At 43.3% G+C, this 18,648-nt stretch overlaps 1 protein-coding gene across 1 annotated transcript in view; it reads left to right on the plus strand.

The window, feature by feature from the left end:
• The window catches only part of DCDC2 (doublecortin domain containing 2), a 108,671-nt gene that overhangs the window by 22,508 nt on the left and 67,515 nt on the right, over nucleotides 1–18,648 (plus strand). The window contains exons 3-4 of the mRNA XM_065399722.1: nucleotides 15,059–15,135; nucleotides 15,248–15,379. Coding sequence (XP_065255794.1) covers nucleotides 15,059–15,135; nucleotides 15,248–15,379 — 209 coding nt within the window. The remainder of the gene's footprint in view (nucleotides 1–15,058; nucleotides 15,136–15,247; nucleotides 15,380–18,648) is intronic.

Here is an 18,648-nt window from a genome sequence, read left to right on the forward strand (position 1 = left end):
GTGTTGCTGAAAGTCTTCATACCAGTAACTTTACTTAATTGTGATTTCAGCTTGAGGCATTGAATTGCATACTGCTCGGGTTGCCTGAACAATGTGGTGCTATTGCAGACTTCACTTTCACAAGTGGTGCTCAACCCAGTGTTGTCAATTTCTCATTTTCATGAGCAATAAATTCATCGTTAACATAGTTCTAATGCTAGCATTAAACTAATGCTTCAATCGCTCACCTTCAAGAGCACAAGATCACTTTCTATTAAAACTTAAAAAATAGACTTAGAAAGTGTTTTATGCTGAATTTTTGTCTGATAGATAGAAACTTGTTTGTTTATTATAGATAATTTGATTGTATATGTAAGTTAATTATTTAATTGCTAAACATACTGTTTTGTTTTTTTTTTTTTTTTTTGCCAACAGTTAACAGTGGAAGATGTAAGTACAAGTATTAGTTAGCAGTGTGTGTATGTGTATATTATTGCCAAATTTTATGAATATTTAACAAATACCTGTAAGGACTATAGTATAAGGATAAATGATGTATAGAGTGTTTGTTATAGAATGACGATAATTTTTACTTATGCTTTTATTAGAAGTTTAATGCACATTCTGGTTGGGATTTTCAAAGGGGCTTAAGGGAGTTAGGCACCCTACTCCATTGAAATGAATGGGATTTAGGCACTTCCTCGCATAGAAATCCCAGCTTTAGTACCCTGGGTTTTGCTATGATCCTCAGTCATGCTGCAAAAAGTGAGGATGAAAGTTTGGCTTAAAGATACACACTTTAGAGGCCTCAGAATCCATGTTCTGTGAATGCTTGAATTTCAAAAGCCATGACCACCTGGGGCTGTGAGCTCATCAGATTTCAGAAGCTAAGTTGAGTTGGGTTTAGTTAGTAGTTATATGGGAGACCTCCAAGAAAATCCCAGTGTGCTGTAAAAAGTCATTTTGTTGATTTAGTAATAGTACTCTTCTGACTGAGTCAATAATGAACAAATATGGCATTAGAGGGAACAGAACAGCAGTGTTGGAGATGCCATCTTTTTAGATGAAATATAACAGAGACATCCATGATGGTTGTAAGCGTTAGAGATACCATGCTGTATTTCACAAGACTACTGGGGTTGGCTCCTATATACTGACAAATTCTAATTTAAGTAATAACATAAAATTGCCCCGAAGTTTAAGTTGGATACAGTGCTCTTTGCTTCCTTTCTTAAAATTGTACAGTCCTGCTGTGTGCTATCATTTAACACGATAAACTGGGACCTCACACAAATAAGAAATTATTACCTAGGCAATTTTCACCAGGTGGTAGGTGGAAACTGCCTTGAAATGGCCCATTTGAAAGAAATTGAGGGAGCTTGGATATGAAAGCATAAGAGGGCCAGATTCTCATGGAAGTCAATAAAACTATGCTGATTAAAGTGAAATTAAACTACCGTGCATTAGAGGATTTAGGTTCTAGTGGTGCTGGCTTCTTAACATAAGTGCAAATATTTACCCAAGGCTTCACTTGGGTTAATATGTAACTTTGTAGCCCCAGAGGGGTCAGACTATTCCAGACACTATGCCATTGTGGTCTCTCCTACAAAGGAAATATGAGCACATCAATGTATGCCTTAAACAAACACTGAGCCAGATATTCAGCTGGTGTAAATTGGCATAGCTCCATTGACTTCAATGGAACTGCATTGTTTTACACCGGCTGAGCACCCAGCCTCTTATTTAGGGTGACCAGACAGCAAGTGTGAAAAATCGGGACAGGGGGTCGGGGGTAATAGGAGCTATATAAGAAAAAGACCCAAAAATCGGGACTGTCCCTATAAAATCGGGACATCTGGTCACCCTACTCTTATTTATGTGTTTTGTGTATTTAAAATATATTGCTCTCTTAGAAAATACAGCTCTTTTCATACCTAGAGATGGCTTAGCAATGGCTAAGTCGGTCTAATGTGTGAACTGATAGCTGTTAAGACTGTGCTGTTAGGGAAATGTGAAACAGAAAAGCAATGTGTAAATGAGAGAAATGTGGTTATGAGGCTTTAAGTGTCTGTAATGCTATATACACTGTGCTTTGTTTAAAATGGTAGCACTGTAGTGAGCATGGTTGTGTGGCTACATACTTACTGACTTGAAAACTTATGGTGTGCAAAACTCAGGTGCAGAACTCCATAGTATTTCAGCTAGTGTTTCTTTTTGTGGTTTATTCTTTTCTCCTATCTTTCTCCTGTACCTATTCCACATATACAGGGCCAGATTGTGCTTGGTCTTTGGGCATGTGCACAGTGTGGAGATGGGTGCAAAGAGTCTTTCCTGCCTTTTGCCACCTGAACCAGGGTCAGGCATAATTGTAGTGGTGACCTTGAAGGGGTAGCCACCCCAAAGAGGGTAGGGGAAGACCTGCCCCTTCCAGACCTGCCAATGCAGCATAACTGTCCACATAAGGGTGAGAGAGAATCCTAGGAGCAATGCAGCAGGTCTGTTCCCATTGTACAGTGGGGAATGCCAAAAGGACTTCCTATAGAGCAGTGCAGTTCTGTTCTGCCCCCCAAAAGGTCCAGTGCTTGTTAGACACAATCTGGGCCACTGTGTGCAGTATTGTCAATTACTAAAGCTTCTACTCTGTGTACTACGGCAAATATTTATGTGCAGTTAGAGTGGGTTAATGTTGCTCTGGGAACCTTAACATTTTCTACTTTCTGATTTTTGTGTGTGGACTTAAACTGGCAACCTTTAATGTTGTGCTAATGTAGCTTTTTTGCCTTTAATATAAGGCATGTTTGGTTTTAACAAACGTGCAGAACTGTGTAGGGTTTTATTTTGTTCTTACTTGTGCCACGTTTGGAGTAAAAGGGAAAAATATAATGGCTTTACCCAAACTGTTCCCATCTTGCATTCCCTAATGATTTGCTCATTTAAAAATGGGGCTATCTTGTTTTCTAGATAGACCAGAGAAGGCTGCTGGGGATAAAATGGCTCTTTGTTTAGAGGGTAACCCAAAAGACAGAACTTGCAGGCTGAAGCCATAGTGTCTATTATTGGCAGAAGTACAAACCTTTCAATAATAAATGAGCCCTTAGCCGCTCTCACACTGTATCTATCCTCAGGGGCCAAGTGCAACAACATAGTGGCCTACTGAGGAACTTGGCTAGAAATTTATGGTTTCATCAGCTTGCAGAAACAACTACAGTAATTAATTGGACACACCAGGGAATAACCTAAATGGTTTGTTCTTTGTGATTAGAGAGCACTTCTTTAACTAGCTCTCCAATGAAGTGTGGGTCACTGAAATCTGGGTGCAACAAAGTATATTGAAGAATGTAGTTTTGGTAGGTTATTTAATGTTTGCAGTATATATATGATGTTAATGGGCCCAATCATATAGTTCTTGCCTGCAGAAACTTTCGTTAAGGTAGATGGGAGGCTGTGAGTGCATGTCAGATGCAGGAGTCAGCCCTGAAAATGTTGAACAGCCATTAGAAAAGGTGTGTAGGTGTTAAATGATGGGAAGGGTTTGGTGTGATGAGGGGAAACAAGCTGATGGAAGTGGCTACACCCAGTTTTTTGTTTCTTAAAATCTAAATAATAAATATATATTCTTAAATAGTTTCAGCTTTTTTAGCAAGTGAATAGGCTACACCTGTGCTTAGCTTGCATCTCATCATAAGTAGTATTAACTGTTAAAAGCATTCACTAATTTTTTGAAGCTTTTAAGGTTAAATCTTTAAACTTGATGCATGAAATGTTAGCCACTCAGCTCTCATTAATGGTCAAGGAATTATGCTGCTAGAGCCTTGAATGTTCAGTTGGGATTGTAACCTTGGGGAAATGTTTTCAAAGTTGGCTTACAAATTTGCACCTGCAAAATGGGTGTGCATGCACACAGTTCTCATTTATGTTCAGAAATAGGGTAAAAGTATAATTACCCCATTGTTAGAAAGTCAAAAGGCTCATAGGTGCAATGCCTAGGGCCTTTGAAAAAATGACCTCTAATGTTCATTGAAAGGAAGCAGTCTGTAAAGATTTTTTTGAAATATACTCACTTCAGAAAGCTTAAGTACTTTCTGTGCTGTTTTTTGTACCTTTGTAGTTTTGAACTTCTAGCTGAAGGTCAAATGGGATCACTGGGTTAATTTAATTAAAAAGAAAGAAGAAACTTTCATATGCATCCATGTTTTGGGATGTAGAGGCAGTGGACAGCCGATACCAAAAGTGAATGATTTCATAATATAAGGCCAGAGAACTACACATCGGAGAGTCTGTTCATGCTGATGTGCCTCGGGGAGGTAGCCACTTCCAGGAGGCAGTATGGATTAGTGGATAGAGCACTGGACTGGGACTCAGGAGACTTGGATTCTGTTCCTGGCTCTGTCAGAGGTGTACTGGATGGTGTTGGGCAAATCACTTCACCTATCTGTGCCTCAGTTTGTAAAATGGGGATAATGATACAGCCCTCCTTTATAAAGCGCTTTGAGGAATATTGATGAGAAGTCCTATATAAAAGTATTATTATTATTTTATTATGTCTGAAAAGTGGTTGCCTCTCCATCTGCTTCTTCTGGTGCTTTTGAAGATTCTTGAAATGTATTTCTTGCTGGCCTTGTGTTCAGTGGGGGAAATCTGTTCCAGATTCTAAAAGGAAATATAACAAGTAGGGTGTTGAAGGGCCACATTACTGGGGAAGGAGGGAAATCCTACAAAAAAGCCCCTTCGTGTGGAACATCTTTCTCTGTTCCCGAGCACCCTGGGATGTTGATGTTTAGGATATTAGTAGTGACGTAAGGATCAGGTGTGGAGAATCTGGAACCAAAGGATCAAATCAGTCTTTTAGATAGACAAGTACTGTTAAGTACTGAAGCCAGTCTGCTTTATGCTGCAGATTGGACTGAGAGCCCCAGCATTGGTTGGGAGGGGAATATGCTCTGCATCAGTTGTTCTTTGAACACAGCCCAAGATCTGGGTCTAAATATTCAGACTAATGACTACTAAAGTATGATTATTGTCATCCTAGCCCTCAGCAGCATGCTTTTCAAAATGTTTCCTGGCTTCTTGGCTTTGAAGCTCTTTGCTACACTGGTTACATTGGTAAATGATCCTTTGACACTGACAGCAGCTACAGGAACATCTTCAAAATATTCCCAATTTGGCTCCCTTTTGCAATCTGGAGACATGGCAGATTTCCCTCCCCCGCCAAAAGCCTAGTATGGTAAAAGACTGATATAATAACACTGTAAAAAATTAACCTTAAAATGTTTTTCTTTAAAACTGACACCAAAAATTACCAAGATCCTTCATAATTTGGCAGCCTCTACAAAATCTCTGTGCTCCAACTATGCTAATTACAAATGATGTCACAACAAGCTATCATTGTCTCTCCCTGCCCAGCCTAGTAATGTAGAATCTTCTGAGTGCCAGGATTTCCCAAAGTCCCAGGCTCTAATTCAAAGCCCATTGAAGTTCATGGGAAGGTTTCTACTAGGGTTGCTAGCTCTAAGGTACAAAAAAACACCATCGGGGAGCATCCTGAGCCCATAAAACCGGACAGCTGGCAGTGTACCCTGAACACCGTTACAGATTTCCCAGGACAGCTATCTCAAAAAAGGGACAACCCTGGGAAAACTGGGACATGTGGCAACCCTTGCTCTCACTGACTTCAATGGGATTTAGATCAGACATTAAGGAACACACTGGTTTAAAGACAGATAGTACAGGCAAACAAAACATACTCCAAAGAGACATCGTCGACCACCTCAGGAAATGGCTTTAGTGAAGAGGAGATCCACAGGAGTTCTAGGAATCCACCTCCCAGCTCCCTCCACAGGCACTTCTGGAGTCTAGGGCTGCACTAACCTCCTTAGCCATTCCATCTGTCTCCCTGCTGAGGGTGTAGCCAAAAGCTTCCCGCACACTGGGGCTCAGCTAGTCCCCACAGATTGCAGCTACCCTGTGCCAAAGGAATGCCGGCCCATCTCGTGGAATCCCAAAATCCTGCCAGACCTGTGTAGTGGGCCTGCTTTGCTTGAGTGGACAGGGAGTATGTTTGATCCTGAAAATGCACAGTCACTAGTGAGTTTAGTACTCACTACTGTGAACTACTTCCATGGGCCTGCTCACAGTAGTAAGCGCTAATCTCAGTAGTGTTGGCAGGATCCGCCCCTTGACCAATAGTCATCTGGCAGTCCCAGGCTACAACATCTCTTTAATTCGGTTCCATTAATAGTATTAAATAAAATAGATTGTAGGCTGAACGGGACCTGTGATGAATCTACTGTGCTTAATATTTGCATGGCTATTGAATGTATAGCATTTTAGTATTGTCTATTATATGGTATTAAACTTTTTTTACCATGTAAGTGACTACAATAGGGGGCTGTAGATTCTAATTTGTTTTTAAGTTTCATCTCTCTTTTTAATTGATTTAATTTTTAAAATTGCTTTCATTTTTTTAAACCTATTTTTATCCCCCCTGCTTTTGGTGCTTAGTTACTACAATGCCAGCGCTAAGTCCATTTTTAACATACATATTTGCCTTTTATATTATAGCTCACTTGAAATGTTACCAATGGTAAATGTTGCCACTCTTCTTTGATGGTAGTTACTGTGTAAACCATGGGAATTTCTTTAGGGGGTTGCCACACGCCTCCACCAACTGAATTCTTTGACATGCATCACTGCCAAAGGGGAAAAAAAATCATCATGTTGGAAAAAAAGATAGAAGATTGGAATCCAGAAAGACATCATAAATAGGTTTTATGCAAAAATATATTCAGTGACTGTAAATAAATTTGGAACTTTAGGCACAACAACAGAATAATACTTTTTAAGACCACAGTGAAAAGGAAAAACTTAACGTTCAACCCTTACTTATGCTCTGTTAAGGGCAGGCATTCCTGCCCACATTCCATTCTTCTGTTGTGTACAGATAAGTCATTTCATGCACATTTGAAGTGGGGGGAATGCTATTCTAAATGGGCAGCATTTTGCAGTCTGTTAAATTCTACCTCAGCCTCTCCCATTCTCCCACGCCAAAGTAGCATCAATTACTGCAGACAGTTTGAGGTCATTTACACTGCTTACTCCTCCAAGGTGTGGACATGCCCCTCTAGGGTAGTGGTTCTGAAACTTTTTTGATTGGGCTCCCCTTCTTTGTGTCTGTAGTCATTTACACATCCGTCCCCGGCCCAGTACACATACGCCACCCACCATTTTTCACAGCAGACTTAGCGCCCCATTGAACCCTTATTTCTGGTGAGGGATTTGGGGGGGAGGAGCAAGAGAGCCCACGTGGCAGAGCTCTGGCTGTCCCCTTTATCCCTGCCTCTCAGGTGTGCATAGCCCTTCTGCATGAGCCTCAGCCACCTGAGGCTGACAACTAGAGCTCATAACAACAACAATAAATAAAGCACACAGCTCACGCCACCCTTGGGAGGCCTTCCCCATAGTTTGAAAACCACTGCTTTAGGGAATTTCTGGGGCAGTCGTGGTTGTGATGAGCAGTCAGTGTCAAATGGGCTGAAGGGGGCAGGAAGTTTTTGAAGGAGAGTGGTCATTACACAGATTACCTCATCTGTGGTTCATCCCAAGAGTTCTGCAGGTTTGGGAAATGGAATCTTTGAGCGCTCAGACACCTGCTATGGAGAGGCAAATCCTGCCTCCCTCTCCCCACCCCAATGCAAAAAATCAAAGGGTTACACATGCTTAGAATCTTTCAAGAAATGACCTTTGGTAACTAGCACCCCAAGTCTCCTTCCTTTCATAGCAATACATGCAATTCTAAGCAATGGGCTACCTGAAAATGTGCAGAGATTGAGTGACCGTACTGAACTGGTAGATTAAACATAGAGTCAAGAATTTCTGAGTTCTAATCCTAGCTCTACTATTGACTAATTTGGCTGACAAAGGTACCTGTATACATAGAACATACAAATATACAATGTCAATGAAGCACACATTATATGGATTAAAAACTAGCTAACTGATAGATCTCAAAAAGTGATTGTAAATGGGGAATCATCATCTATAGGGGGTGCTTCTAGTGAGGTTCCTTCCTCAAGGATCTCTACTTGGCCTCATTCAAAATCTTTATCAATAATCTGGAGGAAAATATAAAATCATTGCTGGTAAAGTTTGCAGATGACACAATAATTGGTGCAGCGGTAATGGTATGGCCAAGTCAGTTCTACAGAATTATCTGGGTTGCTTGGTAAAGTAGGCTTACTTGAACAATTTGTGTTTTAGTACAGCCAAATGCAAAGTCATACATCTGGGAACAAAGGGTGTAGGTCACATATATAGGATGATGGGACTGTATTTTGGAAAGTAGTGACTCTGAAAGCAATTTGCGGATCAGAATCAATAACTATCTGCCATAAGTGCTGTTGTGATAATTGGGCCTACACATTTATCTTAATCATGAGCGCAACTGTAAAAGCTGTGAGATAGTTTATAAAGTGTCACAATAACCTACAACAACACATGTTGATGTGGAAAAGGTGAAAAAGCGAGGCAGACTGAATTAGCCTAAACCAAAAGGCCTACTGTTATAACTAAAGGACTGCGTTAAGATTATGCCTGGAAAAGAAGAAAAGTGAGGAACCAGAAATCAATCAACCAAAATTGGTGTGGCAGAAATTAGGCCTAATTGGTGGACAAAATAATGAGGGGATGGGACTTTCAACCCATCACTCCTTTTTGGGATCCTCAAAAAGAGACTTTGGGGGGAAAATATGGATGGCTGGGTGGAGGTGACGCAGAGGGCCTACCATGCCACTGGCTGACTGAGAGAGGAAGGAAGGAGAAGAGTGAGTTTTACCATCATGACTGCCACTCCCACTTTCTCCTGGGACCCTGTACCACCTTCATCCTAATCCTGAGAGATGTTCTGACCAGAGTAGGCCAGAGAGAGGTACCAGATGACATTGCCACCTCCACCAGCTCCAACTAAATCCCAAACACAACCTGGGATGTGAGATTTTGTCACCTCCCTCTTCCCCCATCCCACATGTTCTTTTCCTTCCCTGCCTTATTTCTTCTCTTTTATTATCGCTCTCCTTTTGCCTTCTGTCTAATAAGTCTGGCTTAGCCAGACAAGACTGTGTATTTCACAACTTGCTTTAAGCCTGCGAATAGAAAGATTTCAGAGTGGTAGCCATGTTAGTCTGTATCAGCAAAAAGAACAAGGAGTACTTGTGGCACCTTAGAGACTAACAAATTTATTTGGGCAGAAGCTTTCGTGTGCTAAAGCCCACTTCATCAGATGCATGCAGTGGAAAATACAGTAGGAAGATATATATGTATATACAGAGAACATGAAAAAATGGGTGTTGCCATACCAACTCTAACGAGTTCTCCGGCTGATAATAGCCCACCTTAATTGATTAGTCTCGTTAGAATTGGTATGGCAACGCCCATTTTTTCATGTTCTCTGTGTATATATATATATCTCTCTCTTCCTACTGTATTTTCCACTGCATGCATCTGATGAAGTGGGCTTTAGCCCACGAAAGCTTTTGCCCAAATAAATTTGTTAGTCTCTAAGGTGCCACAAGTACTCCTCATTCTTTTTGCGAATAGAAAGAGGCAGCTAAAAGCAAATGCTGTAAATGGCTTGATGCTGGTACAATTTGCCAGGTCTGAGAAGTGGCTGATAAGACCGTGTGCCATGCCAGGGTTTCTCCAGCAGTGAGATTTGCAAGTGAGAGTCAACATCAGAGACAGAAGCTGGATTTTTTATCTTTGCTCTTCTTTTCTCTACCCTCTTGTAGGTGTCTTGTTTTGCCTTTTAGGAAATGGGATCGGACTTTAACAACAGCTCCAGCCCATTTCAACTAACTGCTTCTCGTCTCCCCAAAAGGACAGTTATTATCATCTTTAATATTATGTGATAGACCAGTGTTTCCCAAACTTGGGACGCTGCTTGTGTAGGGAAAGCCCCTGGTGGGCCGGGCCGGTTTGTGTACCTGCTGCGTCCGCAGGTCCGGCCGATCGCGGCTCCCACTGGCCGCGGTTCGCCGCTCCAGGCCAATGGGAGCTGCTGGAAGCGGCGCGGGCCAAAGGACATAAACCGCAGCCAGTGGGAGCCGCGATCGGCCGGACCTGCGGACGCAGCAGGTACACAAACCGGCCCGGCCCACCAGGGGCTTTCCCTACACAAGCGGCGTCCCAAGTTTGGGAAACACTGTCAAGCAAGGTTTCCCTTCCCCCCCCCTTTTTAAAGGCTCTCTACAGTTAAAGTGATAGGGAATGAGGGGTGCTTAAATGAAAACCTTACTTAACATTTCAAACGCTATAACTGTTTTTCCTTCTTTTTTGTATTTTTAATAAAGGGTTACAAGATTTTTAACGGTATGTTTGCCATGGTACGAAAGCAGACTGAAGTCTCTGTGTACCAAACCCAGAATCTTGTTTAAAACTGCTTAGTGTTGGACAGTTACAGGATCATGTTAAAACCTTTGACTTGGGCCCATTTATTGACCCTGAATGAATTCAACAGTGTGATGTGGTGATTAAGAGAGCAAATGTGATCTTTGGATGTCTAAGGGGAATATCAAGTAGAAGCAGGGAGATGTGTAATGTATACTGCCTTAATGAGACCGTTACTGGAATACTTGTCCGGTTCTGGTGTCCACACTTTGGAAAACCTGCCTTACTGGGAGAGACAAAATAGCTTATTCTAGTTTATCCAAGAGAAGCTTAAGAGGTGACTTGATCACGTTCTATAAATACCTACGTGGGGAGAACATTTCTGATAGAGAAGGATCTTTAATTTAGCAGACAAATACATAACAAGAGCCAATGACTGGAAGATGAAGCTAGAGAAACTCAGAGTAAAAACAAGATGCACATTTTAAAGTCAGGGTAACTAGCCATTGGAACAATTTACCTAGCTATGTGGTGGATTCTCCATCTCTGGAAGTCTTTAAATCAACACTGGATGTCTTTCTAAAAGATATGTGGTAGATAAACCAGAAAATTAGGGGGGAGGCTGTTCTAGATTTGATTTTGACAAATAGGGAGGAACTGGTTGAGAATTTGAAAGTGGAAGGCAACTTGGGTGAAAGTGATCATGAAATGGTAGAGTTCATGATTCTAAGGAATGGTAGGAGGGAGAACAGCACAATAAAGACAATGGATTTCAAGAAGGCAGACTTTAGCAAACTCAGGGAGTTGGTAGGTAAAATCCCATGGGAAGCAAGTCTAAGGGGAAAAACAATTGAAGACAGTTGGCAGTTTTTCAAAGAGACATTATTAAGGGCACAAGAGCAAACTATTCCACTGTGTAGGAAAGTTAGGCAGTATGGCAAGAGACCACAGTGGCTTAACCAGGAGATCTTCAATGATCTAAAACTCAAAAAAGAGTCCTACAAAAAGTGGAAACTCAGTCAAATTACAAAGGATGAATAAAAACAAATAACACAAGTATGTAGGGACAAAATTAGAAAGGCCAAGGCACAAAACGAGATCAAACTAGCTAGGGACATAAAGGGTAACAAGAAAACATTCTACAAATACATTAGAAGCAAGAGGAAGACCAAGGACAGACTAGGCCCGGTACTCAATGTGGGGGGAAAGACAATAACAGAAAATGTGGAAATGGCAGAGGTGCTTAATGACTTCTTTGTTTCGGTTTTCCCCAAGAAGGTTGGTGGTGATTGGACATCTAACATAGTGAATGCCAATGAAAATGAGGTAGGATCAGAGGCAAAAATAGAGAAAGAAGTCAAAAATTACTTAGACAATTAGATGTCTTCAAGTCACCAGGGCCTGATGAAATGCATCCTAGAATACTCAAGGGGCTGACTGAGGAGATATCTGAGCCATTAGCAATTATCTTTGAAAAGTCATGGAAGACGGGAGACATTCCAGAAGACTGGAAGATGGCAAATATAGTGCCCATCTATAAAAAGGGAAATAAGGACAATCCGGGGAATTACAGACCAGTCAGCTTAACTTCTGTACCCAGAAAGATAATGGAGAAAATAATTAAGAAATCAATTTGCAAACACCTAGAAGATAATGAGGTGATAAGTAACAGTCAGCATGGATTTGTCAAAAACAAATTGTGTCAAACCAACCTGATAGCTTTCTTTGATAGGTTAACAAGCCTTGTGGATAGGGGAGAAGCGGTAGATGTGGTATATCTTGACTTTAGAAAGGCTTTTGATACTGTTTCACTTGACTTTCTCATAAACAAACTAGGGAAATGCACCCTAGATGGAGCTACAATAAGGTGGGTGCATAACTGGTTGGGAAATCATTCCCAGAGAGTAGTTATCAGTAGTTCACAGTCTTGGTGGAAGGGCATAACAAGTGGGGTCCCGCAGGGATCGGTTCTGGTTCCGGTTCTGTTCAATATCATCATCAATGATTTAGATAATGGGATAGACAGTTCACTTATAAAGGTTGCAGACGATACCATGCTGGGAGGAGTTGCAAGTGCTTTGGAGGATAGGATTAAAATTCAAAATGATCTGGACAAACTGGAGAAATGGTTTAAAGTAAATAGGATGAAATTCAATAAGGACAAATGCAAAGTACTCCACTTAGGAAGGAACAGTCAGTTGCACACCTACAAAACGGGAAATGTGCCTAGGAAGGAGTACTGCGGAAAGGGATCTGGGGGTCATAGTGGATCACAAGCTAAATATGAGCCAACAGTGTAACACTGTTGCAAAAAAAGCAAACATCATTCTGGGATGTAAGCAAGACACGAGAAGTAATTCTTCCGCTCTACTCCACGCTGATTAGGCCTCAACTGGAGTATTGTGTCCAGTTCTGGGTGCCACATTTCAGGAAAGATGTGGACAAATTGGAGAAAGTCCAGAGAAGAGCAACAACAATGATTAAAGGTCTAGAAAACATGACCTATGAGGGAAGATTGAAAAAATTGGGTTTGTTTAGTCTGGAGAAGAGACGACTGAGAGGGGACATAACAGTTTTCAAGAACATAAAAGGCTGTTACAAGGAGGACAGAGAAAAATTGTTCTTCTTAACCTCTGAGGATAGGACAAGAAGCAATGGGCTTAAATTGCAGCAAGGGTGGTTTAGGTTGGACATTAGGAAAAGCTTCCTAACTGTCAGAGTGGTTAAGCACTGGAATAAATTGCCTAGGGAGGTTGTGGAATATCCGTCATTGGGGATTTTTAAGAGCAGGTTGGACAAACACCTGTCAGGGATGGTCTGCTCAATACTTAGTCCTGCCTTGAGTGCAGTGGACTGGACTACTTGACCTCTCGAGGTCCCTTCCAGTTCTATGATTCTATGATTCTAAATATTGTCTTGATGCAGGGATAACTGGATGAGGTTATCTGGCCTGTGTTATGCAGGACATCAGACTAGATGGTCATAATCTTTCCCGACCCTAAAATTTGTGACTATCTGGCAGGTCCCTTAACCTCTTTGTCAGTTTTCCAATCTGTACAAGGCAGATGATAATACTTACAGGGTGTTTTCAGGTTGAATTAATTTGTTTGTTTGTAAAGCCATTTGAAGATATAAATGGTAGTTTTCCCCAAGTTGAAACGAGGCGTATTAATTAAGTTGATGCAACTTTTATGTGTGGACGAGGACTGATAAAGCTTATAAGGGACTAAAGCATGGGCTATTTTTCATCCTACGATTGGGCATGTAACTTGCGCTAACTATATAAGTATTGCAAAGCATGTTTCTATTTGTGAGAATGGTGTGTTGAATCCTTCAAACCTGTGACCCTTTCTTGGGGTATTGTGAGATTGTAAATACATTTTCCTTTATTTTTGGATGTTTGTTTGGGATTTTGTCAGCCCACCTGGCTCAATGATTTGAGAATTATAGTAGATGAAAAGTCTTCCCTTTAGTTGATTTTTGGGGGGGGGAGAAGATGTGTTTACCTTTTATGTGTTTATTTTTTTACTTGAAAATTTGAAAGAATGTGATGAATGCCATGTGGAAGCCTAGCTTGATAGCATTGGATAACTTTCTATTAAATATTAATGTCATGACTACTGAGCACTCTGAACACAGTGTTTATTAAAAAGGGAGGCAGTATGGTCTAGTGATTAATGCCGATGTCTGGGGATCAGGCAGCCTGTGTTCTATTTTGAATGCCACAAACTCCTATCTGAGTAAGCCATTTAACCTCTGTGTGCCTTTTCCCATCTGTAAAATGAGACTTGTACTTACCTTCTTTTGTAAAGTGCTTTGATAATAAAAAGAGCTGGATGAAAAGGGCTGAATAAGAGCAAAATATTTATTAAACTCTAAGACCTAGAGGTACTTAGCTATTATACCGAATGGAAGATGCAGGTTTGACTTTCCGAACCAGTAGGCATGAACTAAGGCCTTGTCTACACCCAGCCGCTAGTTCGGCGGCTGGGAATCGACGTTCCGGGTTCGATTTATCGCGTCTGGTCTGGACGCGATAAATCGATCCCGGAAGCGCTCGCCGTCGACTGCGGTACTCCAGCTCGGCGAGAGGAGTACCGCGGAGTCGACGGGGAGCCTGCCTGCCGCGTGTGGACCGCGTCTGAACCGCGGTAAGTTCGAACTAAGGTATGTCGACTTCAGCTACGTTATTCACGTAGCTGAAGTTGCGTACCTTAGTTCGAAGTTAGTGTAGACCAGGCCTAAGACAGAAACACCGTCAGAAGTCAGGGGTGAAGTTTGGGAGGTTGACCCTTGTGTGACTCAACAGCACTTACTGGCAAGTCAGTAATGGCATCTGCAGAGCTCTGAACTTCAGTGCAGGTTTTGTGGCAGGTGTATGTTTATGGCGACATAACTCCTGCATACTGGGAGGGATAGAGGAAAGCTTTATAAGGGGGTGGGAAGGAAGGTCTTCATGAAGGCAAAAGGTCAAGGTCCAAATTTTATAACCTAATATAATTCCCCCAAGAAGGGCCCCAGTCATTATAGTATGCTGTTGTACCACAGAGAGTACTTAGTGCCAGATGGCAGTAGTGTGAAGTTAAACTTACTGCTGGAAAAAGAGGAGTGAGGTAAAAGTAAAATGAAATAAAATTTTTAAAAAGTCCTGTCCTAAGATAAAGACAGAATAAATGACTTTATACTTTTGTCCTTCCAGGTGAAGCCAGTTACCCACAGTAGAATCAATGTGTCAGCACGGTTTCGAAAACCACTTCAAGAGCCATGCACTATTTTGTAAGTAGGATTTTCAGTTAGGGGAGGTAATCCACCATCGTCTTTTTCTTGTTTCTATTGAGTTTTATTTAAACACAGCTACACATTATTTAACTTTCCTTTATTCTTCCAGTCTGATTGCTAATGGAGACCTTATAAATCCAGCAGTGCGCCTCTTCATCCCTAGAAAAACACTAAATCAGTGGGATCATGTTCTTGAAATGGTGACAGAAAAAGTAACCCTCCGAAGTGGAGCTGTGCACAGGTATGGGGAAGTTGTATATTTATAACATATACTTTACATATTGACATATCTTTAAATCTCTATAAATAGAGCTGGTTGGGAACTGAATTTCTGTTCCACAGGAAATTGTGACATTTTGAAAAAAATTGTTCCTAATCAGAATGAAAATCTGAAATTTTGCATTTCCACTTAAATGAAAGTTCCAAAAAAGTTGATTCAGTACAGTTGAAATGTTTTGTTTTGGCTTTACAGTTTTGATATATATAATTTTAAATATAATATATAAGGACAATACAACATTGACATTAATATTTAATGTAACAAAATAAAAACAATAAAGTCAAAATATAATGTTTTAACATTATTGAAATGAAACGTTTTGACTTTTGCCATGAAGCGTTTTATCAAAATTGACATGTTCCCACAAAATATTTCAATTATAAAAACCCTGCATTTTTCAATGGGAAACTGGCCCATCTAATTTCTTTCAACCAGCTCTATCCACAGCCCACCATTTTCTGATGACTTGGGCCCTGCAGTATGCTCAGAAAGTCAACCAGCTCAATCTCTGTCAGACCAAGGTGGGAAGCTGGTTCCAAAGTTATACAAGCATCTCAGCTCATCTCAGTTGATACAGTATCGATTAGAGGAGAGATGATCTCTCAGGTAGGTAGTTTCCAAATCATTTAGGGCTTTAAAGCTTAAAATCAGCCCCTTTAATTGTACCTGGAAATTATTTGGGAGCCAGTTCAAGTCCTTGAGCACAGATTAAATGTGCTCTCTGTGGGAAACACTGAAGTAAGCAGGCTGCCAAATCCTGCACTAACAAAATTTGTGGCCTTCCAGTACATCCCCATGTAGGGCACATTACAGTAATCCACTTTGCAGATGGGAAAGGCATGGTTAACTTAGGTAAGGTCTGCATCCGAGAGAAAAGGTCACAGCCCTGTACCAGTGAAGCACTCTTTGCAACTGTTGCTTACTAAGCTATTCTGGAGCAGGTGGGAGTCAGTAAGACCCCCGGGTTGTAAAGCTGTATCACAAAAAGAGAAACTCCCCCCAAATAATAAGAGATGAAAAAATCTCCCCTGCTGTATAACCTCAGTCTTGTGTGGGTTGACTCTCTGCCAGCTAGCTTCCATCCAGTTCCCTCATCCCCAGCTCCATGTTTCTATCAACATCACTAGACTCACAAAACACAGTATTTTTTGGGACATCTTAGATGTTATATACAGTAAAATAGATGTAAACATACATGACAACTCTTTCGGTCAGATCCTCGGCAGGTATAAATTGTAGCTCCAGTGAAGTGATGTCACTTTTTACCAGCTGAAGATCTGGCCCTCTGTTTTCACCTCCAGATTGTTTTGAAATTAATAAACCATTAGAGGTTTGCTCTCACAGTTTGATGTCACTACTTGGTGTAAGAAATAACCAAATTATGTACAGAAAGGTATAAATTATTCTTTAGGTAACTATGGTTGCAGTTCAGTGTTTTGTGTTATTTTTGATGATAAAAATGCACATGACATCGCAAGCGCCGACTTTCCAAAGTGCCGGAGGATGCTGGACCCCCTGGCTCTGCCCCAGGCCCCGCCCCCCACCCCACCCCACCCCACCCCACCCCACTCCTTCCCTCAAGGCCCCACCCTCCCACTTCCCACCCCTGCTCCCAAGGCCGGCTCTAGGCACCAGCAAACCAAGCAGGTGCTTGGGGCGGCACATTTTCAGGGGAGGCATTTTTTTTTTTTTTTGGCACTTGGGTGGCAAAAGCCTAGAGCCGGCCCTGGCAGCAGCAGCGCGTCCTGCACCGGGGACGCCCTGGGGCCGCAGCAGTTCGCGTCGGGGAGCAGCGCCCGCACCTTATGGCTGGGCGGGCTCCGAGCGCGGGACACTCCGTCTGGGGGCTGCCCTTCGGGGCACACGGAGCCGCCTGCAGGTGCCGCAGGGCGGCCACCCCCCAGCGCCGCAGCCGGGCCTGGGCGAAGCGGCCAGAGCCGCCCAGGGACTGTGGCAGGGCGGCCAGGAGCAGCAGCAGGAGCGGGGCCATAGAGGACGGGGTGCTGCCATGCGGGGCCCGCGTCCCGCTCTCCGGGGCTCTGCTCCCTCTGGGGCTGCCCTGCCCTGGCTCCTCAGCCCCCTGCCGGGGCGGTCCCCCAGCTCTGTCCTCCCTGGTCCCGGCCGGTCCTGGAGGCGGGAGCCCTGGCTGGAGGGACCCTGGGCTGAGGCGCGGCCCGGGAGCCCCGCTGCTTACCCCGACCCTGCCAGCGCTGGACCGGCTGTAGGCGAGGGGGGAGTGGGCGGAGTCAGCGCTGGTGGGGGGAAGCCCAGCGCTGGGGCGGCAGGCAGTGCGGGTGGGGTGGGGGGAGAGCCCAGATTTGGGATAGCAGGGGGTGCGGGTGGGGTGGGGGGGGAGAGCCCAGAGTTGGGGTGGCAGGGGGTGCGGGTGGGGTGGGGAGGAGAGCCCAGGGTTGGGGCAGCAGAGGGTGTGGGTGGGGTGGGGGGGAGAGCCCAGGGTTGGGGCAGGTGTGGTGGGAGGGAGCGCCCAGAGTTGGGGTGGCAGGGGGTGCAGGTGGGGTGGAGGGGAGAGCCCAGGGTTGGGGCGGCTGGGGGTGTGGGTGGGGTGGGGGGGAGAGCCCAGTGCTGGGGCGGCAGGGGGTGCGGGTGGGGGGGAGAGCCCAGGGCTGGGGTGGAGGGCAGCCCAAAATTTTTTTGCTTGGGGTGTCAAAAAACCTAGAGCCGGCCCTGCCCGCTCCACTCCTGCCCCTTCTCTTCCCGCCCAGTTCCACCCCCTCCCCTGAGCGCGCTGTGTCCTCACTCCTCTCCCCTCCTCCCCAAAGCCTCCTGCACGCTGCAAAACAGCTGATCACGGCGGGCGGGAGGCACGGGGAGGGAGGGGGAGGCGCTGATCTGCAGGGCCCGTCAGTGGGCAGGAGGCGTTGCGGGTGGGGTGGGGGAGAGCTGATAGGGGGGCTGCCGGTTGGTGCTCAGCACCCACAGAGTCGGTGTCTAGGTATGGCATTTGAACCATTCAGTGTTTTCCTTTTCTGGTTTCCTATTAACCTAGTTTTCATATTCTGTTCCTTAAAATGCTAGGAATACATACTAAATAAGTTAGTAAAGTGATCATTGTTCCTTAATAAGTTACAAATTAATTGCTGTGGTTTATAGTCACTGTGTTGTCATCCTGTGAGACCATTGATGCCAGAAAGATAAAACTTCTTATTAAACAAGAAAAAACAGAATTACGAGAATGACACTACATGTGTGGTGTTTTTCTTTTCCGCATC

This window comes from Emys orbicularis, chromosome 2 (assembly GCF_028017835.1).
Source record: "Emys orbicularis isolate rEmyOrb1 chromosome 2, rEmyOrb1.hap1, whole genome shotgun sequence".
NCBI lineage: Eukaryota > Metazoa > Chordata > Testudines > Emydidae > Emys > Emys orbicularis.